Source organism: Amblyomma maculatum, chromosome 10, assembly GCF_055883805.1.
Source record: "Amblyomma maculatum isolate TAMU_Amacu chromosome 10, ASM5588380v1, whole genome shotgun sequence".
Taxonomy (NCBI): Eukaryota; Metazoa; Arthropoda; class Arachnida; order Ixodida; family Ixodidae; genus Amblyomma; species Amblyomma maculatum.
The window spans coordinates 72,583,242-72,610,524 of record NC_139353.1 but is presented as its reverse complement, the minus strand read 5'-3'; the positions used below and the strand labels follow the sequence as shown (position 1 = coordinate 72,610,524).

At 46.0% G+C, this 27,283-nt stretch overlaps 1 protein-coding gene across 1 annotated transcript in view; it reads right to left on the bottom strand.

Annotated features, from left to right (window-relative positions):
* The window catches only part of LOC146176784 (neprilysin-1-like), a 99,457-nt gene that overhangs the window by 6,225 nt on the left and 65,949 nt on the right, over window positions 1-27,283 (bottom strand). The window contains exons 12-17 of the mRNA XM_084582959.1: window positions 25,579-25,691; window positions 25,149-25,207; window positions 24,081-24,132; window positions 16,218-16,285; window positions 13,688-13,818; window positions 9,873-9,938 (exon numbers count right to left, since the gene is read on the bottom strand). Coding sequence (XP_084439085.1) covers window positions 9,873-9,938; window positions 13,688-13,818; window positions 16,218-16,285; window positions 24,081-24,132; window positions 25,149-25,207; window positions 25,579-25,691 — 489 coding nt within the window. The remainder of the gene's footprint in view (window positions 1-9,872; window positions 9,939-13,687; window positions 13,819-16,217; window positions 16,286-24,080; window positions 24,133-25,148; window positions 25,208-25,578; window positions 25,692-27,283) is intronic.

The following is a 27,283-nucleotide window of genomic DNA, read 5'->3' as shown; positions in this document are numbered from 1 at the left end:
TGGGTACTTATTGGCGATTTCAACTTTTTACTTCATTCTTCGCGAGATGTTTGTGGTCCAGGACAAGCAGCTTCGGTCTGTCGCACCCGAGAACTCAGGTGCCCAGTAGAGCGGCTCAGGCTCACTGACGCGTAGGTCGATTTACATGATGACGCTTTTGTGGTAGGTGGAAGCAAGCAACATCTACCAGCCATTTTGAATGGGTTTATCTTCCCCCACCCTCACACCGTGCCTCCGTGTTTCCAATGTTCTTAGCCTATTTCCCGGGATTCAGCAAATCAGCGACCACGGGTCCATGTCGGTGCGCCAGAACGAATGCCTTGATTATAAACCGACCAGAGTAGGTGGAGAATAGATCATGTAATGCTGCTCGAAGATGTTGGCCTTGCCTCCACCTGCCAGGCACATTGCGACCACACTCCTGAAGGTCGAAGACCTGTGCCGGGCCGGATGCCAGGATTTGAAGGCGATACGCACTGGGATAACGGTTGGTTGGTTGGTTTGTGGGGTTTAACGTCCCAAAGCAACTCAGGCTATGAGAGACGCCGTAGTGGAGGACTCCGGAAATTTCGACCACCTGGGGTTCTTTAACGTGCACTGGGATAACGGTGTTACTCAGTACGTTATACCGTTATAACGAACCCGAAGCCCCAGGAAGTGTGACGCCTGGAGGACTACGAACAACAGATCACTATGCTTCCACTACGGTGAGGCGGGCCACAATGTACGCCACTGCCTGGAGAGACGCATCGGCCTGCGCGGCTTCGCCATCGACATCACATGGCCCCGTCCTGGTGAACGACCACAGCAAATCGACGAACGCCTACGCAGAGCAGAGCACACATCGTCAAGCCGCCTAATGTACTCTCCATCGCCGATGCTAACGCTAAGCGTCGCCAGAACGCAGTTCTCGCGAATAAAGGTCCCCTAGCCCCCATAAGGGGAAACTAAAACCCACCTTCCTCCCTTCCCTTACGGCGCGATTCAGGTGTCCACAAAGCAAGTGTGACATATACTGCGCCTTTCCCTTCCTGTGAACCAATTATTATTATTATTAAACATTTGGATGTGGTGTTTCTACATTGCGAATAAATCAAGATCATCCGCCACCGACAACGAGTGACAACGCTTTGATATTTACACCACCACCGCTATGCACGACGACAACTACTGTTCCCAAGGACGCGGGATCGAATCCCGGCCTCGGCGGCAGCTTTTCGGTGGAGGCGAGAAGCAAGGCGTCCGTGTGTTGTGCGATGTCAGCGCACGTTAAAGAACCCCAGGTGGTCGAAATTTCCGGAGTCCTCCACTACGGCGTCTCTCATAGCCTGAGTTGCTTTGGGACGTTAAACCTCACAAACCAAACCAAACCAAACCAAACCAAACATCGACGAACGCGAGCAGGCTTCACGCCGACACCGGAACGCAGCGAAATGACAACCGTGTTTCCTGGCCGCGACATCAGTATACATCAGTATACGACGGAGCCTTGTTCAGGCACCAGTACCCACGCACAATGCGAGGACGCGAACAAGAGACCTTGAAGTTGCTGCCCACGGTCCCACACTCACTGCCCTAGTAGACACTGGAGCTGACTATTCAGTTATCAGCGGACCGTTTGCTGCCCAGCTCAGGAAAGTGACGATCACTTCTGATGGCTGCTAACTCGCTCTGCTGAAGGTAACCTCACTCTTGGTAACCTCAATCTTCATAAAATTCATGTTCTGCAATAAAGGTTTTTGCGTGCTGATGCAAACGTTCCTGAGTGCTATCCCTTTAAATTCTATTTGCTGCGTATAGTCTATTACACGTTACAGAGAGATATAATTATCACCTGACCATACAATACAAAAAAGTAAATAATACCTGTTTCTTACGGCAACTAGCAAACCTAAAAACTCATTCCATAAATTAATAATAATAATAATAATAAATGCCTCACAGGAAGGGAAAGGCGCAGTATCTGTCACACTTGCAATGTAGACACCTGAACCGCGCCGTAAGGAAAGGGATTAAGGTGGGAGTGAAAGTGGAAAGAGAGAAAGGGGAGCCGTAGTGGAGGGCTACGGAGTAATTTCGACCACCTGGGGATCTTTAACGTGCGCTGACATAAAAAGGAAATTTGAGAAATGGCAAACAGACACATGCAAGACTATGTATGGTTTGCAAATTCTCAAAACCAGATTTCAAGATTGGTAAATGTGCACCTTAAGGAAAACACAGAACCTAAGAACATTGCATTCAAGCATCATCGTGATCACTTTAACAATTAAAAAAACACAAAATAACGATATCGCTAGTGCTCTTTTCTAATAGTTTCATTACATGCGGTGGGCAGGTGTCGGAATTTTATGCTCGCTTTTTCGATTGATGCATTTGTATAGGCCATCTCTCTAAATTTAACAACTTTTGTTGACTCTGATAAATATATACTCTTTCCCATGTATGGTGTGGGGGGGTGTCATCAATTTGTTTTTTCCTAGATGTGCTCAAATTAACGGGCGTGCTTTTCTATGTTCTATGTTTTGATGACTGCTGCGCGATGTTGCCAGTGCTGGAGCCTGCGGCCTTGTAAAGCTGCTTGAATTGCACTTGTAAAGATGCCATCTCCCACTTCGTCACCCATCAGATATCGAAAAGGTGAAACAGCTGATGAGCTGTGCTCACATTTCGCGAAGTAACGAAATCGTCGGCAACTTTTTTTTCTTTCTATCTTCTCTATTTCCTCCTCTGTTCGGACGAGGCACCGGATGTGGCTCAGCTACAGATCCATAGCAGAGCTGTGAATTTTCGTTTCCTTCTTAGAGTAGAAAAAAGAACGGCAACGGAAGACGGACCCATAGCTGTTCTGACTCTATCGAAGCGCAATCGCTGGCAGTCAGATTCAAAAACGGGTCCTCCGACACAGTAGTCGGGCATTATAAACAATACGCCATTGTGCCGTATTTATTCACCAAAATGCTAATATATATCAGTTCAGAGCAATTCTAAGTAATTATTGACTTAAAGTAAACAAATTAAATAATGCGTTTTCTATATGGGCAACCACAACAGTCGGAAATATTAGCAAACTCACTGTTTTGCAGAAAAGGGCTTTACGCCTCGCCTGTAAAGTTCCATATCGCTTCCACACAGCAGGCCTATTTAAGAAGTACCACATTATTCAAGTTACATCGATGAACGATCACAGACTATGATGCTTATGTAAACTCAGTTTAATAAAACATAATGATGCCATCTCTGCCCTAGCACTGCTAGAGAAAAACATCTCTGCTTATAATGTGCGCCATCCTGAGGTGTGGTATGCTCCAAATTGTATAACGAATTATAGAAATCAAATGCTAAAATTTAAATTGCCTGCACTTCTGAATCACATGATAAAGGATGCTAACATTGATATATCAGATATATCACCTAAAGAGCTGCGTTTATTGTTTGTATAACGTTGTCATATGATTCTTTCTTCTTCTTGCCTGTCTTATACTGACTTTTTTTTAACGATTTTGTCATATCCGATTGTGTTCTCTTGCCGCACGCTTCTGTCCTGCCCCGTGTGCTATGGGGTAGGGCTTTTCAAGCTGTTCACACAGCTTTTTCCTGTCCTCCTCGCAGCATCTTTTTGTTGTGGAATAAATATTTCAAATTTCAAAGGCGTAGTGTCTCTAATGCGTTTTTCTGTGGACGCCTCAACTGAGCCCCAAACCTTAATTAGGATACAAGCCAAAACTGAGATACTGTGGACACAGCCCGCTAAGGTGTCACAGTGGTTAAGATGCTCGACTGTTGTCCCGGAGTACCAGGCCTCAAACGATACTCTACGCCGGTTAGGCGGGGAGGCGTCCGTGTGCTATGAAATGTCAGGTGGTGGTAACAACTTTTATTGCCACAAAATGAAAGGAATTATTTCGGGCTGGGGCGAGTCTAGGGTGGCCTCCAGTCGGCAGCAACTTCTTGAGCTCGCGTGACGAGGGCCAGTTGCGTAGTTTTTCTTGGGCTGGCCAACAGCTTGTCCCATTCCTCCGCTGAGGGAGCTGGCAAGAGTGTCTTTGGAGGGGAATTGCTGGCGCATTACCACAGTATATGGTCTTGAGGGGCCTGTGTCCCGTCACCGCAGTGCCGGCATGCAGGGTTGAATTCTCCGTTCGTAATTAACGATAATCGGTAGGGGCTAAGAATGGCCTTTGTTTGTAGGCGTCTGAGTGTCGTGGCTTGCGCCCGGTCGAGGTCGGGGTGAGGGGCGGGGTACGTGCATCTTAGCTCGCGATAAAAGTTTGTTACCTCCGCGTATGTGCGCGGTGCCTCGACAGGCGCGTCCGTTCCCGATAGATATCCCGTCTCCCGGTTGGTTAAGCCTCGGGCTAGACGGTCGACCCCTTCGTTTCCGGAGTTACCCGCGTGAGCCGGAACCCATACGAGATTGATGTTGTGATTGAGAGATCGGTTGCGCAGAATTCGCGCCGCAAGGGCGCTTTCAGAATTTTTGGCAAAATTTTGAACGGCGCTTTTTGAGTCGCTTAGAATAGTTTTGGTGTGGGGATCCGCGATGGCCAGTGCGATAGCTACTTCCTCTGTCTCGCATATGGAGCTAGCATGAAACGTTATGGCGTTAATGAAGGTTGACTTTGGAGTGGCCACACATGCCACGTATGCTCCGTTTTTGATGTGTTTAATGCATCCACGTACACTGCTTGTGGATCGTCCTCGTAGTGTTTCTCAAGGGTCTGTGCCCTTGTCTTCCTGCAGGCATCATGTCTGCCTGGTAGCATGTTTTTGGCTATTGGTTTCACAACTAGTCTACTAATTATGTCAGCCGATAAATGGGATGTTGCGCACACCTCCTCAGTGGGGTGTATGTGGAGCTTGTCGAGAATTACGCGTCCCGCAAGGCTGCGTGACAAGCGGGTCACTTGTGCTGTCTTATGGGCTTCAATTAGTTCAGATAGCGTGTTAAAAATTCCCAACTGCAGTAGTCGATCTGAGTTAGCGTATACTGGCAAGCCAAGGGCCGCTTTGTATGCTGTTCTAATTATGCTATTAAGTGAATCTTCGTCCCTACGACGCAGATTATAGTACGGGCAAGCGTACATGATTCTGCTTATCATAAAGGCTTGGATGATCCTGCACAGGTCGGCTTCTCTCATACCCCTGCGACGTGTGGCAATGCGTCACACCAGCCCACCTATCTGGTGCGCCGTGACGCGTAGCCGGCGTATAGCTTCTGTGTTCTGCGTATTATTCTGAATCAACATTCCGAGAACTCTGATCGTGGCTACCGGGGGTATCGCATGGTTCTCAATGTGTAACTGGATAGGTTCTCGAGAATCTGGTTCTGCCTGTGAAGCTTGTTTTTTCCTTATAACTAATAGTTCTGGTTTAGCCGGTGAACAGGTAAGGCCGTTTTCCTGCACATAAGACTGTACCGTGTCGATAGCTCGTTGTAATGACTCAGTAATATCTCCATCGGAGCCAGAATTGGTCCATATGGTGATGTTGTCGGCGTATATGGAATGATGTATGTGTGGGATATCATCTAACAGACGCAGGAGGCCGCTCATAACGATGTTGAAGAGAAAAGGTGAAAGTACGGCGCCTTGCGGTGTTCCTCTCTTCCCTAGTGTAATTTTGTAGCTAGCTTTGTCAACGAAATGGAGCGTAGCCGTACGCGCATTCAGAAAGGCAGCGATGTAGTCGTATGTCCGTTTGGCTATGTCGTTTGAGTGAGGATGGAATCGTGTGACACATTGTCGAAGGCCTTACTCACATCGAGTCCCAGGATGGTTCGCGTGGCTCTTATGCGATTTGTATAGAATGTCATGTTGAATTTGCCACATAATGTCCTGAGTCAAAAGACCTGCTCGAAACCCAATCATGGACGGGGTAAACGTGCCTTCCGCATCGGTGTGCATAAGGAGCCTGTTTAAGACAACGTGTTCCATTACCTTCCCAAGACATGACGTTAGCAAGATTGGGCGGAGGTTCCCCATCTCGAGTTTTTTGCCCGGTTTAGGTATGAAAATAATTTTAGCATGCTTCCATTCCTCAGGGACGCTGCCCTCTGTCCAGTACCTGTTGAAGAGGTCTGTAAGAGCCTCTACTGACTGGTCTTCTAAATTGCGCAACATCTTATTGGTGATGCAATCTTCCGTTGGTGCCGAGGTGGTGTTATTTTGGTTAAGAGCAGCCCTAATCTCTGCTACGGTAAAGACGTAATCTATGCGAGGATTATCCAATCCTGAGTACCCATCTGGCGTGGGTATATCCTAGGAGGTGTTAATGTATTTATCTTTTAATGTGGTCATGAGCTCTTCGTCGGTACCTTGGAAAGATTGCGAGATCCTATGTAGGCTCTTGTGGGAATCGGCCTTAGTTCTCGTAGGATCCAGTAAATGTATAAGTAAAAACCCAAGTGTTCTTGTTGCCCAGTTGCCCATTAAGGCGGTCGCAAGTCTGATGCCTCTCGGCTAGGTTCCCACGAGTAAGCCTCGATTTCCTTTTCAAGCCAGGTTAGCCGAATTTTTAAACGTCGGTTGTCCTTATTTTCACGCCATCGAGCATGGATACTTCATTGTGCTTCAATCATGTGCACTAGCTTAGCGTCCGGGCTAGGACTGCTGTCCTCCAGGGTAAGTTTTTGAAGTGTTTGCGGCGTCTTGCAACAGACGCTCCATCCATTGTCCTAAATCTACTATACCTTCCGCTGGCCTTTGCGAGCGGACATATCTAAAGGCGTCCCAGTTCATGTGCTTCACTTCCTGGCGACGCATTTTGCAATGCGTGGCTCGGAAAGTGGTACATAGTACATAGTGGTCGCTTCCTATGTTTGTATTTAGGTTTTCCCATCTCGCATCGGGGATATTTCTGGCAAAGGTAAGGTCAGGGCACGTATCCCTGATTACACTATTACCAATGCGCGTAGGTTTATCAGGGTCGACGAGTAAGGTATGCCCTAGCGTCTGGGCTGTCTCCCATAATTTAGTTCCCTTTCTACTGTTAACTGAGTAGCCCCATTCTATGGGGTGCGTTAAAGTCTCCAACAGTCAGCAACATTCCATTATGAGCGGCTGCATGTGCCTTACGGAAGAGTGTGGCTATTTTCGTGCTTTTGTCTTTATGTGGACTATATACGTTTAGAATGTAAAGGGGAGATTGTGTTCATTTGTTAGGCAAGATTTTTATAAATGTATGAGAACCTCCGGTGTTTCCAAATCTAGTTGGTTTGCAGTTAGATTACGGTGTACAAGTGTAGCTGTGATCGGCCGGCACTCAGCCGACACTTTCTCATTGTATGCTGTATACCCTGCAAGCTTTACTTCTGTATTCGTCTCTTGAAGTGCTATGACTACCGGTCTGTTTGTTTGGGCCAAAAATGCATATTCCAGAGCCTTGCGCTTGGCTCGGAATCCCCTGCAGTTCCATTGCCACACTATAACAGGTGTACTAGCCATCGCGAAACGGGTAAGGTTACGCGTCAATGTCAGTGCACGCTAGAGTTCCCAGGCGGTCGAAATTATTCCGGTGCCACCCACTAGCGCATCTCGGTTTCGTTTTTCACTCCCAACTTCCTTGCTTTCATTACGGCGGGCTTAGGTGCCCAGGGAAACATCTGGCAGCTGTGCCTTTCCTTTCCTACAAACCAATTTGCTGATTTGGAGCCCCGCCGCGGTAGTGCAGTATTTAAGATGCCCGTTTACTATGCCAAAGCACACGGATTTGATCCCGTCCGCCATGCCGACGGACAGGAGAGGCATGGATGTGCTGTGAGATATCAGTGCATGTTAAAGACCCCCAGGTGGTCGAAATTACTCCGCAGCCCTCCACTATGGCGATCCGTTAGCTTTCCGTTTACACTCCCAACCTCCGCCCTTCTTACGGCGCGAATCTGGTGCCCGCAAAAAAAGTGTAGTGTGACAGATATTGCGCCTTTACTCTCCTGTAATGCGCCTCCGGGGTGCTGCAGTGATAAGCCCGACTACTGTGCCGGAGTACCGCGGCGGCTGCGTTGCGAAGAGGCGCCCGTGTGCTGTGCGATATTGTGTTGTTGTGGCTGTAGGAAGAAGGAAAAGAAAGTGCGCGGGCCTGCTACTGGCTCTGTGAGCCACTTCCGCTGCCTGATTGATTCATTTATAGGAAGGGAAAGGCGCGGTAACTGTCTCATTTGTTTTCAGTGGACGTGCGAACAGAAAAGAGAAACTAGACAAGGAAAAAGAAGAGGGAGAGAAAGACGCGCGCCGCAACAGCTATCGTCGACCACACAAGCGGTGCCGGGTGCAATGATGGCCTACAACAGATAAAAATCGGTGGGAGGCTAGCCACCGCCGCAAGCGGCGACGACCTAGCTGGCCCAGCGCGATCAGGACCAGGCCCAGTCACCCCCTGTGTGATGTCAGCACACGTTAAAGATGCCCAGATGGTCGAATTTACTCCGTAGCCCTCCACGATCTTTCTCCCTTTCCTAACTCCCACCTTCCTTCCTTCTCTTAAGGTGCGGTTCAGGTGTCCACACGAACAAGTGTGCCATATACTGCACCGTTCCCTTCCTGTGAACCAATTAATATTATTAATACTATTACTCTCCTGTAAACCAATTTTATCTGTTGTTAACTGCTTTTAAATCGAATGAGCTCCCTCCAGAAATACCTACTTGACTCCAGTGGGTTTCAAATGGACGACGTCTTTATTTCACCCACGTGAATTCCTCAGTCCATTGTGGTAGCGGCCGCACAACTATCTACACTTAGAGATATTTATTGCTTCATTTTACGTTTCCTTACCGTCGTGTGGGATCGCCGGCGCTGCTGCAGCGGACGCAGGATTATCACTTCGAAGAGTGCCTCGTGTGGATGATTTAGAAAGTGAAGTACGTTTGTTAAGGGCAGAAAATCAGAAACTGCTTGGACAGCTTCCTCAAATTGAAAAAAAAAAGGGGCCGACTTTATCCTTGTTGAGAGTTTGGCCAAAGTGGTGTAAATCGGCTGCCGACGCTTGCGGAGTTCAGCCTGCCCAGACCTCTCCGGACATATGTCATCACTGAGTGTCCTCGCGCACCGACGCGTGCAAGGTCACATAGTGATAACATACGCACACGCTCGTGGGTGCTCTGCTGCATTTTATGCCACATAAGCAACTACGACTATCATGCATCAGTGTGTGTGTGTGTGGGGGGGGGGGGGGGGGGGCTGCGCTCTGGGAACGTCGCCGCCTCCAGCTCATAGGTGGATGTTTACCATCGTTGGCTTGGCTGCACAATATAGCGTGGTGATAGACCGTTTGGTGGGACATTACAAGTAACAAACCCAAAAATTGACATTGTCGTCGCCTTTTATCTGTCCTCTCTTTTCTTCGGTTTTATTTCTTAATTTGGCATCTCAGGCAGCTACTAGCCACTATGGTTTGGTGGTGCGCGACATACGCTTTTCTAAGGCCTGCTTTCCCTCAGGGCTCTGACGATTTATTGGCGGTAGTCTGTTAGAGTTTGAAGAGATCTGCTTAAATACTGGCTCTGTGAACTTGTTTCTTTTCTCTCAAGGGGCTGCTTGTCTCGCTGTTCCTGGGAGAAACTCGATTAAAATGGTCAAATGACGCCTAATCCTTTGCCGGCACCTTCAGGCGGTTTTTGCTTTGCCCAGGGCCGCCAACGCAATGCTTTCCTTAGAAGTTGCAAGCCGCGCTACCTTTAGCCGTAGCAGCGGATATATAATCTCCTATATTACTACTAGTTGCAGATCCACCATGATCTGGTGGTGAGGGCAGCCCAGTACGAGAACCCTCTTATAGGCCTGTAATATCAAGGTTGTCTTAAGGTTTAGTGTTGTCGTGTCATAGAAATGAACTCTAATAAGAAAAATGTGAGCGCTGAAGACTGTACCACTTACCTTGAAGGCCAATCGAAGGCCGCCGTTATCGGCAATGTTCTCACCCACAGTGTTCAGGCCATTCAGCTGCACGGGTGACAATAGAAAAAAACTGAGCACTTACTTTAATTGACATTGGGCTAATATATGTCCCTATGAAATATATTTTATCCCTTAACAGATTATAATTTTAAGGCGAGAGCCGTTATTGCCTCATTGTTGTCGTCAGCAAAAGATCGAGACAGGATGACGTCATAGAGGTCTCGACCAATCACAAAGCACCACGACAGTATGCGCGAATGCATGCCTTATATGGCCATATGCTAATAAATAATCAATTAGTAATATAAGACAAATTAGTTATTAAATGACAGTCACCATCTAATTGATTACTACTCACTAATCAATTATTACTTATTAATATTTATAGAGTACTAATCGTTAGATACATACTCACAAATTACTAATTAATAATTACTAATTACTAATTTATTACTAACCACTAACTACTAATCTTGGTCAATTATCAATTGTTAATTAGTGACCGTTGCATAAATAAATAATTCATCACTAATTATTACCGCGCACCAGGTAAAATCAACCACACAACAGTAAACGTAGAACAACTGCGAAGATACAAGGAGGGCGATCTCGTCGCTGTCAAGCAGAATTCACTAAATAAAAGCAATCGCAGAATGGGAAAGAGTAGTCGCTCGCTTTACTCGTGCAGCATTCATCATCTACATGCGCAGCAGTCGCGTAGCAGGATGCAGCACTCAGGCTTTCGTCTTTCATCACTTTAGTCGCCAAAGGGTCCACGAACTTTTGCGGAATTATTTCACACAAGTTGTTTCGTTGCACCTATTTCCGCTCCATGCTCTGATACGAAATCTGACCCTTTATTAAAAATCCGTCTCCAGTTTCATATCGGGTTCCGTATACCGGTTTATTCTACAGTCTGAAGCAGTGTTAAACCGTGTGGAGCCGACTCCAGAATTTCCACTATGGTCACTGACCCTCGCTTCTCTTGAAAAATGGCGCTGGGCTTGAAAATCTTTGAGGAGCTATTACTATGAAAAGCTATGACTCGACTACATTTGAGAAATGAAAAAAGAATGAAAACCTGAAGAAAAAGCACTTTTGAGCACATGCGGTGTTTCCAACATTGGTCACCACGCACCGCAGCGCGGCACATTGATGCATTCCTTTAGCATGGTATACAACGCCCACGTTTATGTGCAAAAAAGAGCGATATTTGTGCAGGAAAGACTATATACACTATTTACAAATTCATCAGCTTGCAGCCGAACAAGTCCAATTTACATTTACAACTCAAACTAAACTAAAACACAACTAAAACAAGTCTTGAGCCGATCCCACATTGCCTAATGGCCAGCCAACATGACCATGAACCATTTGACATGGTATCCTTGGACTGCACAGCTTGTATAAAACGTGTATTTTAACCGGAACGCTAAGCCTCTCGCTTCTCCCGGTACTCATTTTGGCCAGATGATGCATCAGCTTAGAGGCACGAAAACTGTTACTGTTACTGCAAACTGTTACTGCATTAATGATGTGTTTTCTTTTGTTGCCGCCGATTTAGTGGCAATTTAACGCTATGGGCTGCGTAATATATGGAGAAGTAAACTCTAGGTGTGTTACGCCGATCTTGATGCAGGGCCAGTAGGAAATAAGAAAGCCATTATCAGGTATTGTGAAATTATCAAACTTTTGGATCCAACAACCTGACTGGCTACAGCACGTAGAAACATTCAAGAGATTGCAAGAATGTTCATAACGGTATTTATGTCAAAAATGGCTGAAGTTGGTTGTAAAAATATTGCATATTTCAGTGCACTACTCCACTTCCGCCTGTTAATACATTGGTTATATTTGTCCTTATGTAGCATAGTTTACTGTCTAGCACTATGCATATTTTTCTCAATGGCAGAAGTTGTACTCATGAACCACCGATCGCCCTTTAAACACGCTGAATCTTTTTCGCGGCTATCACGAGGGGTCCCCTATAATCCCGCGCCTTTAAATTCATCTTCTTTCTTGCAGAAAATCTCGCAATATTCTTTTGTACATAGAGATATCTCCGGCGCAAAATATCTTGTCCCAGGGCATGTTTAGGCTTCACATGCTGCCAGCGGAGCAACATCGCCATTGAATACAGTTCCTACTAATTGCTTTGCACGTGCAAACATTTAGGGAACCGTCGCCGGATGATCGGCTATCTGTGCATATTTTGATGGTCAGCGATGTGGTTTAGATATACTCTAACATATTGTTACTAGAAATATTCACAGTACTGCAGTTGTCTACACCACTGAGGATGATCCCAGCACAGCGCTCGCACAGTACAGCACTCGTCTGCGTCTTCTTCTTCTGGGAGTCTGTCGCACTTCTTTTTCGTCAGCACGGCCAGCGAATACCGCTCAGTAACACTACCCCCCTCGGGAAAAGCACAGTCCCGGTGCGTTCTACGTTTGTGAAACAGCACGTGCATAATAGGGCTTCAGGCGGGACACATGCACTATTTCAGAGGATGGCGCTTTGGACGAAGATTTTGGAGGCACAGATTCAACTTCGTCTGTGACGTCTGTCACGGGGCGCATAACTCGGTAAGGGCCTGTGTAACGGGGCAAAAGTTTTTCACATAAGCCTACGCGACGGCACGGGAGCCACAGCAAGACGAGTGACCCAGGAGTGAACCACTCAGTAACAATATATTTGTCGTCACAAGCAAAACGCTGCGTTCATCCTTGCATTCCCACTTTGAATTCTTTCCTTCAGTTGCACATATGAAGAGACTTCGCAAGAACAGATGAGCTGCCGCTGCCACTGCACGCGCAAAAGGAAATGCGATAGACGTATGTACTGGTTAGTGTACGCTTCTATGGTTTTCTATCTTCTTACTGTGTGTGAAAAAACGCATACATCATAAATACAACACTTTTATTGCTTCTTAGTGCGCTGGCATGCTCCAGCATGGTCATTTTGGTTAAGCGTCATTGGTCTGTCCGGCTTGATTTGAGAAGCGGAATTACCGTGTTCCGGTATCAGCTAGTCCTCTAAAAAACGGGTTCGTCCGGTTTGAGTTAGCCCGGACATGGTCTGTTCGGTATATGAGCTCAATACCACACTGGCTCATCCGGTTTGAGATGAAAACCGGGAATAGTCTGTCTATAATAGCTCCATAACGAATTGCCCGTCCAGATTACGATCCATACCGGACTGGTCTATCCAAATCCAGCGTTACACCGGTCCGGTGAAAAGCTATTCAAACTGCGTACAGGAGCAGAAACACCGCATTGGGATTTATACCGGATACTACAACGTCGGTAATAATCGGTTAGGGACGATAGGGATATTTTACTAGGAAAGGCAGCCAATGTTCTGATATGATTTATGCCCTTGTTAACCAGGCCGTACTTGAACAGCTCGCCTACGCGCATTCCAGGCAGGTAGAGTCAACCAAAGCAATATTTGTAATATTCTGTCTGGATGTTCGATAATATAAGTGGTAATGCAATGAACAATCCGAAACAGCCCTAGCTTGAATACAAACGTTGTTATTGTAGACGTCAAATGCAGCATTTACTCGTTCAGAATGTTGATATTGAACAAAGTTAGAACAGTTTATGTAGCTTGCTGTGCTATTTCTGAGCATATGTTCGCTTTAGTTGAGGCATCTACCGTCAATCAAAGCGCAGATCAGCTGATGTATTATTACTCATTGCTGAATAACTGCACTCACACACATTCACAAGCCTTAAGTGTGACACACAATACTGCAATGAAAAAAATATATATTCGCGAATGCTCACCGACATGTTGGCCACTGGGTCGGTTATGTTTCCATACTGGTCAATAAAACACTGAGCCTTCTTCTCAAAATGAACGCGTGTTTCGTTGGTCCACCATTGTTTCAGTGCCCCGTAGGCATCGAACTGGCTTCCTACAGGGGCAGAATAAAAACACCAGCCACAACTCATTACATTAAAGTTAATCAGTCACATTGATTCAAACATGTGCACTACGAAAGCACCAGATATATTTTTCTGCTTGCGTCTCTGAAGGACACGTAACAGCTGCATCTGACTACTCATTCGCCTTGCTGAAGCCGCTTATGGACATGCAAGGTGCAGCTTAAGTCGCCACAGGAAAGTATTTTCGGATTTGATATGGTTGGATGGGTAAAACGTTTATTCGGGGCCTGCAGTAGAACGCGCGCTCGCGCGCGCGCGCTCCGGACGGGGCCTACGTCGTCCTCTGGGCACCGGCCGCGCGGCCTGGGCCCCCGCTCGCCGTGGCCGGCTCGCTGGTTCCCTGCCGGGCCAGCGCCTTGATGACCTGCTGGACGGCCCAGAGTTGCTCCTCTTGATTGTCGCTCCCTGCGGCTGCTTCCAGTCGCGGCGGGATCCTGCCAGACCTAGCTTCTTCCTCGTACTTGGTACAATTCCACAGCATGTGTGCGAATTGCCGGCCGTCTCCGTTCGGCAGACTCTGCATTTGTCTGTCGGGTGCGTCTCGGGATACATTCTATGCATCAGCGACGGACTGGGGAGTGAGCCCGTCTGTAGCTGTCTGAATAAAACGGCTTGCTCTCGACTGAGTCCCGAGCAAGGGGGTGGAAGAATTCTGCGAGCTAGGCGGAACACCTTGGTTATTTCGTTGTAGTCGGTCATTCGGTCTTTGGTGCTGAACCACAGCGGCCAGTCGACCGAGGCGCGGTCCGTTAGCGTGCGTGCCTCGGCGTGTGCCGTCTCGTTGTGGTTGGCGTTGCGGTCTGACGCCTCGCCCGCGTGCGCCGGGAAGCACTTGATTCTCACTTGTCTGCTGCCATCGTCGTTTTTGGTTGCCTGTAGTATGCGCACAGCTTCTTTCGCTATCCTTCCTTTGGCGTAATTTCTCACCGCCTGCCTCGAGTCGCATAGCACTGTGTGGCAGTCGCGGTCGGCGATTGCCAGGGCGATGGCCACCTCATCCGCTTGCTCTGCCTTGGTGCATCTCGTGCTGGCGGTCGCGCGAACGGTGCCGGTCGCGTCGACGACGACCGTCGTGAACCCGTGTATCTTGGCATACTCAGCCGCGTCAACGTAGCGTGCGTGTGTGTCGGCCGCGTGCTGGTCTATCAGCGCCTTGGCTCTCGCTGCTCTCCTCCCTTTGTTATACTCCGGGTGCATGTTCTTCGGTACCGAGTCCACTCTGATGTGGCGCCTGATCTCATCGGGGACGGAGAGCTGCGTCTGCTCCCTGCCTTGATATCTAATTCCCAGGTTTTCCAGGATTTTCCGGCCGTCCTTGGTCGTAGACAGTCTTTAGAGCTGTGCGGCACGTTGGGCCTCCGCTATCTCCTCCAGCGTGTTGTGCACCCCTAGCTGCAGGAGGCGTTTGGTGCTCGTTGTTTCGAACAGTCCCAGTGCCGTCTTGTAGGCTCTGCGAATGAGTATATCTATCTTGTTTCTCTCGCTCTTGTTCCACTTGTGGTAGGCCGCCACGTACGCTACGTGACATATGACGAACGAGTGGATCAGTCTGATCAGGTTCTCTTTCTTCATTCCACTTTTCTTGTTCGTGACTCGTTTGAGTAGTCTCGTGGCGTTCGCCGCTTTCGCAATGAGCCGGGTGACGGTCTCGCCGTTTCTGCCGTGCGTCTCGATCGTCATCCCCAACACTCTGATCTTGTTGACTCTTGCGATCGCGTTTCCCTCTCTGGTCTTGACTTCGATTGCCTCGTACTCTCTCGGGCTGCTCTTAGGTTTGCGGTGCTTGACGGGCGGGTAGACGAGAAGCTCCGAATTGCTCGGCGAGCATCTGAGCCCCGTTCCGTAGAGTTGGTCTTCCATCGCAACAACGACCGCCTGTAGGGTGGATTCGATGTGGGCATCGCTGCCCCCTTCCACCCACAGCGTTATGTCGTCCGTGTATATCGTATGTCGGACTTCCTAATGTTCCTGAGCCTTTCGGATTTGGTATGAAACGCCTGAGCCTTTTCCTGCTAAGTAGACGCAAAGGAAAAAAGCAACTAGAATAGCAAACCTTATCTCTACGCAATGATCCACAAATCACTAAGAGATTCATAGCAGCCGTTTATATCCTTTTTACTACGAAATAAGACGTTATATGTTAAATGCCATTTTTGCCTACTCTGTCATTGCGCATTTCATCACGTAATAAAATGAAATTGAATTGCAACTGGAAAAACAGTAGCGAGCCCTTACTATCTATATATAAGCCGTTTTGAACTTTAAGCTGGCATCACATCTGTAGCGAGGTAAGATGCGGAGCAGTTTTTGAGAAAACTAGTGAAGCGCATGAGATACTTTTTAGCGGGCTTATCTGAAGGCCACTTACCCATATCGTCGAATCCGTGCGTCATTTCATGCCCGACAACCATGCCAATGGCTCCATAGTTCAGTGACCTGCCGATGAAATTGTTTTTCGTTTCTCATATGCGCTAGCACTCGCTTATATGCACCTCCTGATCGCCCAGTCTGATATTTAAGCAGCTTTGTTTCACCGAGTCTGGTTACGTACCAGACGTTTTCTAGAGCATCCGAGTTTCGTGCATCACAACACAGACGATGGCACATGTATGCAGTTTTACTATGCACCTTCCGATTTTATTACCTTAATGTTAACTACAGCAAAAGATGCCCAATGGCAGGTGGCGTTGCCGTTAATGCTGGCTTGTAAAGCCGCTACTTTTCGTGCACCCTTCTGGTACAGCAGGTGCATCTCCTTCCTAAAAGTGTTTCTCCCTCACTTCTGCTCTTCCCAAACTTTACTGTGCAAAGGCTGCCCCACCCCTATCCAACCTCCAGTAGGCTGCGCGCAGCTCAGGAAACACCCCTGCACCAAAACATATATGGCGAAAGCAAATTCAAGAAATGCGAATTGCTCCTCTATCAGATGTAGCTAGCTCACTACCAGAGGCGCAAATAGTTTGTGTGTGCGTTGACCGTCTGGAATGCCAACGTTGCTACGAAATACGAATCGCAGATAGCCCGCCGTATTTGCTTTTCAAAGCCAGTATAACAAGCCATTCGCAAATGTGGCAAAGGTGCTTGTCTGGTAACATTGCACACCAAAAAATGAGATAGCTCTCCAATACAGGTTCGCGGCGACACATTCACTTCGTGTTGCAGTGTGCTTCTATTTCTAAACTGTGGTGTGAAAGGCACCCCTCTTTATTAAATGCGACGAGATTGAACCGCCACAAACGTCCGCCTTATCAGCCTGTGTAACCACAACTCCGAAAACATCCCGCTGTGGATCTCTGTGCGAAGGGACGTCGGCATCGTAGCGGGAGTCGTGTTAGATAGCCTTCAAAATAAAATGCCTCTTCAGACAGACCAAAGTGTTGCGCAGCCAGTGTACAGGCATCACCGGATTTTCTGAAAGGTGCGAAACCAGGTGTGCTGCATTTATTTCACTGCCGCAGGCAAGCCGCTTCGGAATTTTCGTGGAACACCCTACGCACGTTTCCAATCGCGTCTTCTTAGCCGCCTATGCTGTGAAGGAAAGCAGTTCTCTACAGCCGGTGCTAGTTGCCTTTTTGAGCAGCATCAAGGTTTGAGGCCACTCTCAAAAGTCATTTTTTCCAAAAGTTCATTCTTGTTCTTTTGTAATATTTGAAGTATCGGCAAACATTCTAGTTGGTATGCGTTGAATAAACATTATTATCCTATCATGATTAGTTTATGAGTTATAGAAAGTTTTTGAATGCTTATTCTGGTAGTCTGACACCAAAAATAAATTACACCGGTTTCTGAAACCACTAATGTTTCCTATGTAAGATTAGTATTAGCTATATCCGCAACATTAACTGAGATTCTTAAATCTAGTTATGAATTTATTATACTTTTACAATCTTTGAAAGCTGCAAAAAGGGGGATGACAGACGTTCGAATAACGTTTATTGTTTACTTTTGTCTGCGCTATGTTTAGACACTGTTTAAGTGGCAACACCGTGCTTTGCAGCTTTAAGAGGAGCTGAGATGCAGCATTCAGAGAAATCAGACAGTACTTCGGCCAAATTCCGAGCGCAGAAAAAGCGGAAGCGCAAGTTTGCTGCGAATTGACAGACTACGCAGCATTCGTTTTAGACACCGGACGCGGGTGTTTCTGCGAGTGCGCAGAAGCTTGGAAGCATCGCAAAAACCTATGAAGCTCTGCTGTCGGATTCTACACTTAAATGCAGTAGGATCGCTGAAATTGATATTTGTTCTGTGTTTTGCTTTCTGGCATGCCCTAAATGTATGAACGGCCTTTTTATTTTATTTTTTATCTGTGAATATTTAAACGTTTTGTAATGGCAATCCTGCACACACCAAAATATTTTGTCCTGCAGTATATTTGAACTATGTTCTACCACTGTAGTGATGTGTGAAGTATGGCTTCGAGCATTCACTTGGCACAACGAAAAAGGTGGTGCGTGCGTATGAGAACAATGTTCGGCTGATATACGCAATGAACCAGTTAGGGAGAGGCAATGTAAGTATGTCAACATTCTGCAATGTGGTGAGTATATCTTCCCCTTCGCGACATTCCGCCTGCCACAGGATATCGTTTCGCCTGTCAGCAGTGGCTGAAAAGTAGTGTCGAAATCGATTATTAATGCTATTGGAGGTCTTGTCGTGTGGGGAACGAGGAGTGCGGTGTTTCACGCGATGAACATGGCAGCAGCGTGGACATTCTTCTTTGAATGGACCTGTGTCAGAGATATCTGTTGAAACAAGAAAGGTTAATGGCGTCGAGGCTCTTTTGAGCCCATGCAAGGCTTGCAAAACAAAAACCATGTTAAGCCCAAGAAGTGTTTTATTACAGGAGTGGAAGGCAAGTCACACTTCCTACCATGGAAACCATAAGCGTAGGGACTACAGTATACGGAAACGGTTGGTGTGTAGAGGATATTTGAAAGGTCCCAAGAAATAAAAGGCTTGAAGTAAATGGACTACTACAGTGTTGTCGATTCCAGAAGCTAGGCCCATGTAAAGGATATACATGTAAGAAAATGGCAGTCAATAAGCTTGAATGCATTGGACATGCCCAAGGCATGTTGACTGCAGCCTGAAAAAATTGAAGAAACCACTCTGTGAACTTTGTGACAAAGGGAAGTTAACCGATGCCCTTATTTACTGCCTGTAAGACTACCATAGAATGTCATAAGAGCTAATGTAGAAAACGTTTCGGCAATAAAACAAGCCGCCCTGGCCTGCCTCTTTATCTGCAATTCTACTGACAAGCAGCCAAGCTGTGGCCGCCTGGACCGAATAGGTGCTGCGGGTACAAACGGAGTGAAGCACTTGGACAAGGGAAGCATGTGGACAAAAGAGGGCTTCTAAAATATGTGCTGAACAGGGTGAAAGCTGTGTACAGTGATCTGTGTTGAGACGAGCTCCCAGTAAAGCGTCTACATGGGGAAATACAAAATGCAAACCAGTGTTTCAATTGACTGATATGGCAGCAGGATCCCAAAGGGATGTATTTTAGATTTTGTGCCATTTTGTTTGCCTTGTATCGTGGTGTAGCGCACTCCACTGATGGCTGTGGGATGCCCACCCTGAGCATACTGAGCAAGGGTGGTAGTGAACCAGGGCCGCAGTCGTGGCCGAGTTGTTTGGGTGCCCGTCTCGGCTGCGGGAGGTGGTCAGCTTGAAACCCGTCGCCGGACACCCACCGGTAAAAATGGGTACAACCGTCCCCCGGCCCGGCTCTAGAACGTATTCAGTTGTCAGTGCCAGCGAGCCTACAAATCAAAACCGTATGATCATAACAATATTATGGTGGTTTTAAAAACTTTACAGCGCTATTAGAACCTTAATGAGCCGTCAAGATGAAATTCTAACGCAAGAAAACCGTAGAGGTGACCTTCGTGAGTATTCGAGTTAACTTTATGAACTCCGTGCACATACTGTACTTTAAAAATAATTTTCGAAAAGCGGATCCGCTGGCAAATCACAGCTGATTAGGGCGATACCTCTTCGCACAATCTTTTCAAGGCAAGGGCACTCGTTGGACGCTCCCACCTGACACTGACGGGACAGTGCGCAGTGGGACGCCCTCGCGATAATTTTCTGAATTTCATCTTGCGTGCCGGTGAGCGCTGAGTTGAGGGGAATAGTTGGAGCATCATTTTCGATTGCAGATATGTTCAGTACTAATGGAGCTATCTTTAAAATTTTCAAGTTGCAGAGAGGATTGTTGGGATACTTATTGCTCGTTCTCGAATGCAAGTTTCATTAAACAGCTTTTCAGGGTTCCTCTAACGTGTAAACCTATGAAAGGATAAGAGCTCCTTGCTCCGTGTATAGCGCCCGACATCTGTTGCCTCTCAACGACAGCGGAAGTCCGGCCCATCAGCATTCGTTGTACTGTCGGATCTGAGCGGTACACCGCGAGCTGTCATTGCTCGAGGTCGGTGAGTTGTCAATCGGAAGAAGGGCTGGAACTTAGCAGGTGTTTGAAATATTGCGGAAACGCGCACGAGGTGCGTCGCAAAAGAAGCATCCCAGCGAGTCCAGTTATGGGTTGATTAGGCCAAGGTAGGTGTGATGGAGAGAAAACCGACGGAAGGCAGTATATACAAAGTCAGCTGCTGTAGCTTATTGAGAAGCTTGTGAGGGGGGGGGGGGGGAGAGGTGGGTTGTGGTGCCTTCGTTGACGGCAATGTCTAATCATTTCATCGTAAGAAACCAGGCGATCCCGGGCATCCTCCAAACATTCGGCTCGCCCTGCTTGGTAGATGAAACCTTGAGCTTTGTGTTCTGAGATTCCATTGCCAGGGTCGCCTTTACCATATGGTAGAGGCTTAGCAAGAAGACCTTGCTATACTTCGTAAATAAACCGTAGCATGGTCTGATTTGGAGGAGGGCTATCCAGCTGCGGTCACTTGGATCAAAGATCTTAATATGAGCGCTCGTACACTAAAAAAAGCGGCCTCAGACAATGGAGTCCCGGAATGAGGACATGACGAACCCGGCCGTTAACCCATAACCCATTTTCCCAAATACCTGTGTTATACTACTGCTACTAAAACGGCCCCGCCTCGTTGGCGTGAGCTTTTGGACGAGAGCTTTCGCAGCAGGCAAATAAGAATACGTATGTCAGATATCTATGATCGATCTAAAGTGCACATCTTTGCTCCGCGTGCACTGTCATGCCTTCCCCGGTATCGACTACAACTCTAGCATACCAAGGATTTAGGGATCTTCAGCTCGCTCTTCAGTTGTCCCTCTTCTACGCCTACACATTTTACCCAGCCGCGACCTCCTGAACAAACCTTTGATCTAATATTGCACGCCTAATGGACTTCGATCTGAACATGAACTTCATCTATATATATATATATATATATATATATATATATATATATATATATATATATATATATATATATATATATATATATATATATATATATATATATATATGCTTCTGTAGCTTCTTGCGCACATACATCGCAAAGAGTCCGTGTGCTCTGCGATGTAATGCACGTTAAAGAACCCCAGGTGATCGAAATTTCCGCAGCCCTCCGCTAATGCGTCTCTCATAGCCTGAGTCAATTTGGGACACTAAACCCCACAAGCCAACCAACCATCTTATTTATAGTGTCGTAGCTTCTTTTCTTTTTGCTTTGGCAGTGTATCTGGACTTCAATAACAGCGGAGGTAGAAAGAAGGGACGGGAGGACACAAGAGAATATAGCGCTCTATTCTCTTGTGTATTCTCGTCCCTTCTTTCTACCTGCGCTGTTATTGAAGTCATGATTAACCAGCTAGTCCAACGAGCATCAATCTTGGATTAGTGTATCTTTCCTTTGTTTTTTTTACCTTTTGTCTGGATGCTGGGCTCTGTAGCGCCACCCCATATGCTGGCGCGTGAAAAGCCGACGAGGTGCCAGGCACGCGCAAAAAAGAATGTACCGGACTTTTGCCTCAGGTGACGATGCGGCCCCCGCTCCTCAGCCTATTTAATATATGTGTACCTCGTCACCCCTACTAGGCCACCTTCACAACGGGATAGCTCATTGTGAAACGATATGTGTCAATGCTTCAAGGCACTCTGCGTGAATGGGAGAGTACTCTAGAACGATGTAAACAATATAAAGTGGGGATCAAACGCGCACTCTTTGCGAAACATTTCAGCGCAATATATATCCCAGTCGAAAAAAAACTACAAAACTGTGTCAAAAATACGACAAAATACCCTGTAGTTCTGTCGTAACCATCAGATTTTTTTGTAGTTCTGTAGTACTTTTCTGTCGTTCTGTAGTTTTTCTGTATATTTCTGTTGTTTGTAGTTCTGTAGCACTTTTCTTTTGTGACTACAGAACTTTCTGATGTTACTACAGAATGTTCCGTTGTCACAACAGGTTTCCCGTCAAAATTGCACAGAAATCCTGTCGTAACAACAGAAAATTTTCTGTAGTTTTTCCGGCTGGGATACGGCCGCCTTTTTGAAAATTTTCATTTCAGAATTATTCGTTCGGCGAACAGCGTTACCAAGGTTTGTTGTTTAAAAGTGAGTAATAAAAGCACTTTCGTGAAAGTATGTCTCCACTGCCGTATATCATTCGTTTGGCACCGAGAGGAGAGGGTTTAAGCAAGAGCACATTCGCATTAAGATAGAATGGGGAGAGCAGACAAGAAGTGAGGAGGATGTAAAAGAAAGAATTAACGAAGAAAATATTTATTGCTCAAATTATTTCAACCAATGGAGTTCGAGTAAAACATGTAATTAGCTTGAAACACTGTGGCAACTACTTTTATGAAATACATGCCTCCAGATTTCGCACACTGAGCGGACTATTATCGAATCTGCTTGAGATATAAGAGAATTGCTAGTTGAAACTTGTATTAGCCCTCGAATTGAAGTCAAACCATTGCACGCATCTGAAAAAGCAGGTCGACCAGTGCCCACATATGACAAGACGGCCATACTAAATTAAATGTGTGGATTGTGTTCGTCCACGTATTAGCGCGCGTAACGAGGTTCACTCCTTTCATGCGGTCCTACGTAATCAGAGATACGGAATAAAGCAGTTAAAAAATTATGTATAACGACCTAGGTAATTGCAATGAGCCACGGTAAAGAATTATTTGAATCGAGAGAGCACCTCCTGCGCTCCTCCTCGGCGGTTCAGTCGTGCCACAGTTAATGCCGTTGTCTGTTTACCGACATAAATTGTGTCATGAGCCAAAGAGATTTCGTCTTCTTCCGAGAAATTATTTTTAGCTGTTGAGAATAATAAAGTGCTTTGTAACTGCACATACATACGTACAAGAAACTTACTGATTCACTGCTTCAAAATGCCGCAAAACAGCTCTAAAAGCGGCTCTTAAATATAGAATTAGGCAAGATCTTAGTGGCCCACGGAATTTCTTCTTCCGTACCTGTCAGTGCGTCTTCAACATTCGAGATATCTACCGTACTTCTTTGTGCCAGAGGATGTGAACGAGAGAGCAGGTTGTTAAGGCAATTCATGTTCGGGGGCTGGCGCAGAAAGGACGAATATGTCGACATTCTACGAGGACTGCATGAAGACGCTCAATATTTTTGCCGGATAGAATTTCACAGGGGAATTCAAACCACGGCTTAAAGTGCGCTCTGCATTTTTACCATTTGTGAGTGAAATGTGCGTCACAATTTCAGATTTTCTATGAGAAACAAGTAAAATAATTTTGAGAATAGATATTAACCGACAACAAAGACAACTCGGTTTTGTACTTGTTTCGGGGAACAGCGGAAGCTATGGATATCTGGTGATTATAACCAAGTTTCACTAATATGCTTTGTTGCTTGCGTTTGGTGGGGACATGTTCTTACAACACTAATCAGTGCTGTAGTTCGCCACTGCGCTGCTATCGGCTATAAAACTTTTTACTCTGGGGCTATATATGTAAACACGAGTTGTTGTCATAAAGCATAGATAATAACCGACAACAAAGACAACTCGGTTTTGTACTTGTTTCGGGGAACAGCGGAAGCTATGGATATCTGGTGATTATAACCAAGTTTCACTAATATGCTTTGTTGCTTGCGTTTGGTGGGGACATGTTCTTACAACACTAATCAGTGGTGTAGTTCGCCACTGCGCTGCTATCGGCTATAAAACTTTTTACTCTGGGGCTATATATGTAAACACGAGTTGTTGTCATAAAGCATAGGCAACTGCAGAAGCCTACCACCACATCAAAGAAAGAGGTTCCTTACCGAGGAAGTCCATGTTCATAGAAGACCCCGTGAAGAATTCCAGAAGGGTACACTGCAAGGAAACAAACGTCACCATCTTATCTTCGGAGTGGTTTGTGTCCCCATGTGTATATTTCTATTCAGAACATATCGTACTGTTATCATTTATTATATGGAGCAACACAGAGCAGCAGACCATCAGTATGGTGAATAGTAGCAATCAAAGGAAGAGCACACGTCAGAGCGCACTAGCAATGCACATGACATAAATACCTTTTTTTGCTTACGTATAAAAAGTTGCCTCAGACAAATATGTCACAATTTGCTAGAAAGGTGACAGTGAAGTGACGATGCGCTAGTTAGTTAGCTTTTCGGTTTCAGTTTCTTCAAAATCATCTGAGCCGTCTGATTCGATATTTATGGAAGAATATATATTCCTTTAAATTGGCCCCAGCATCCACAGTTTTGAAAGTGTGCCATTAACTAAGCAGGCTTGAGACTCTTCTTTTATTATCTCCAATTCATGACCAGTCTAATAAACACAGAAAGGCATTTCATGTTTGGTAAATCATACAGTTAGAATCATAGCTATTTTGGAAAAACTGTGGTTTGAATACTTTGAAATTATAGATGGCAAATATTATTAAGCATACAAAAATGCAAGCGCTTAAAAGCAACCAAACGAAAAAGTTTACAGCCATTTGCTGCTTTTTTTACTAGCTTAAGTAATTACTGATGCTATTTAGCATTCTTGAAGAGAGTGTCCCATGTTTCATATGACAGCGTGAAGCAAATTCTCATTGACCAGCTGGAAGCCACGGCATTGCTTCATCGTGACTTGTTGGAAGGACGTGGCGAGGAGAAAGGTCGATGACGCCCTTCCGCTTCATTTTTCAGACGGCATAATCCCAAGACCAGTACTACTATAATGCCGCAGAATCTTCGAAATAGTTTAGGGTTAAAACCTGTTTACGTATACAGAGATAAGAAAAGTCGAAGGAATGTTTGGCATTTACCAAATAAAAAAAAAACGTTTTAGGAATATGCAACAATGCTGCAACACCCTACGGTGTACATGCAACTGCTCACCCATTTCATTGCTGCTTGGGTTATAAAAGGCGTTCACAACGGCAGGGCCGACGAACCAACTGGATTGAATGAGAAACGTAGAGTAGACAAATTAATCACAAAAAGAACCGAGCAGCTGAAGCATCGACAGCCTCGCTTGCCTCCGCCTCCTGAGTGAGTCAAGCTGTGTGGGTTTAGGCGAACATTGTTACCTTCAAAACACTCGAATTTCCAAAGAAATTTATGAATGTATCATTGGTGAAATACGTTTAACAGAGGTTTATAGAGAATTAAAAGCTCACATGACATTCGCTTCAGGAAACTAGTCCTCGATTGAGAAGGTTACTACGATCTCTTTCAACAATCACTTTCTGATTGACCTTCGCGCTTTCTGTGTGTAAGTGCGTGCGTTTTTTTAAATGTAAGAGAGAGAAAAATATCTACGGCTTACTCTTTGTCCTGGTCATACGGTTGTCGCAGCTTAAGCATTTCTTGCATCCACTTGTTCTTAGCTATCCAGTAAAGCACTTGCGCGAATGAGCAATTGCTACATATCTCTGGAACCTGTAGAAAAAGATTTTCTGCTATTAAACGCAAAATGAAAATGTAACGGCAGCTGCAAAATTGGCTACTTTTTTAAAGTCTAGATCTAGACCACTGGCAGCCTTTTTCTATGTAGTTTAGTAAATCGCGAATCATGTCTATCATTTTGTCCCCATTTGCGCCCACAAAAAAACACGGCAGGTGTCAGGCCATTTTTGTAACGACGTTTCTCTACGCAATGACTCACCGCAGAGTTTAATCTCTTGAAAAATAAGAGCTAACGAGAGAGAGAAAAAGACCGCGCTTCCTACCCATGAGACGACATCATGTTGTTTTCCATGACACGCAGTTTTCCCCTCTCATCCCGTGGGCAGCTTTTTTCATGGAAACCCCAACGTTTGATGATACATCGAAGGATATTGGCAGCATATTCTGCGGCTGTGTTTCTAAGGCTCCGTACACAGTGACTGCGAGCGAGCGACTCGGTGCCATCCGAAGCGCGTAGCTTTTCGCCTTCTTATAAACAGCCAAACGGCTCGTCTCGCTGTTTTCCTACTTGGACGGTGCTTCTTGGAACGGGCGTGGCATATAAAGAAAATTTGCGGTCTAATACTTGCTATGCCTAGCTAATTCTTGTACAGAAATGCATGTATATTGACCCATGTTCTGTTGCCACAAAGTACAAAATCTCAGGATATGTAGTGTTACTGATTCGTTCCCTCGTTGCTGTCGTGGGCAGGACAGCAAGTAACGGCATGTGGTAACTGAAGTAATGCACATACCTCTTGCTGGCTACATCGGCGTGTCCCGCAACGATGCAATCAATTCCAGATGCCTTTCTGGTTGTGGCTCGAATTGGGCTATTCCCAATTGTGACACAAACTAGTTCGTACACGAATATTGACAACCATCGTGATTTTTCGCGTCCACGTTATCTAAGGACGTCCACAATGATGTTGGGCGCGTTAGATGCCTTGCCAAGTGCTTTTGTGCAGACTCGCTTAGCTGCCTGTCGAGGGCTCTCGCCCGCACCATGCGAAGGCGTTCTCAATCTCGCTGACCATCGATATCAAAAGCGGTTAAGCTCTCAGTGCTCTTTAACGTTTAAAGATCTCACTTGACATTTTGATGGCGTTGTTGTCCTTTCTGCTCTTGTCCACAATGATTGCTTTGTCGCTAATGGAGGCAATCACGCCCCCCACAATCGACAGCAGCACTCATGAAAGGTTCCGCAGGAGAATAGCGGGTGGCAGATGAGTGCGATATCCAAAAGAGGACAATGGTCGTTCAAGCACGAGCTTAGTCTTCGGCCACATTTGGAGACATTGTGGCACATGGAGCCATTACCACTACCCAAACAAAAATTCGATGTGCTCTGCGTGCGCGAGATGACATCACTTGTCCACTAAGTTTACGACTCTGACGTTAGGCGTAGGCATAAGAATCTGTCCCAGACTAACAATATATGTGCCTTTAGAACGTGTTTGTTGCCTTTAGTAAACAAAAACAATAACATTCATCTAAAGAGTTCCTTCATCTGGTTTTATTTTGAAACCTCTTATTATGATATCAGACGAGCAATTCAAGAAAGTTTTGTGATACTCTCTATGAAC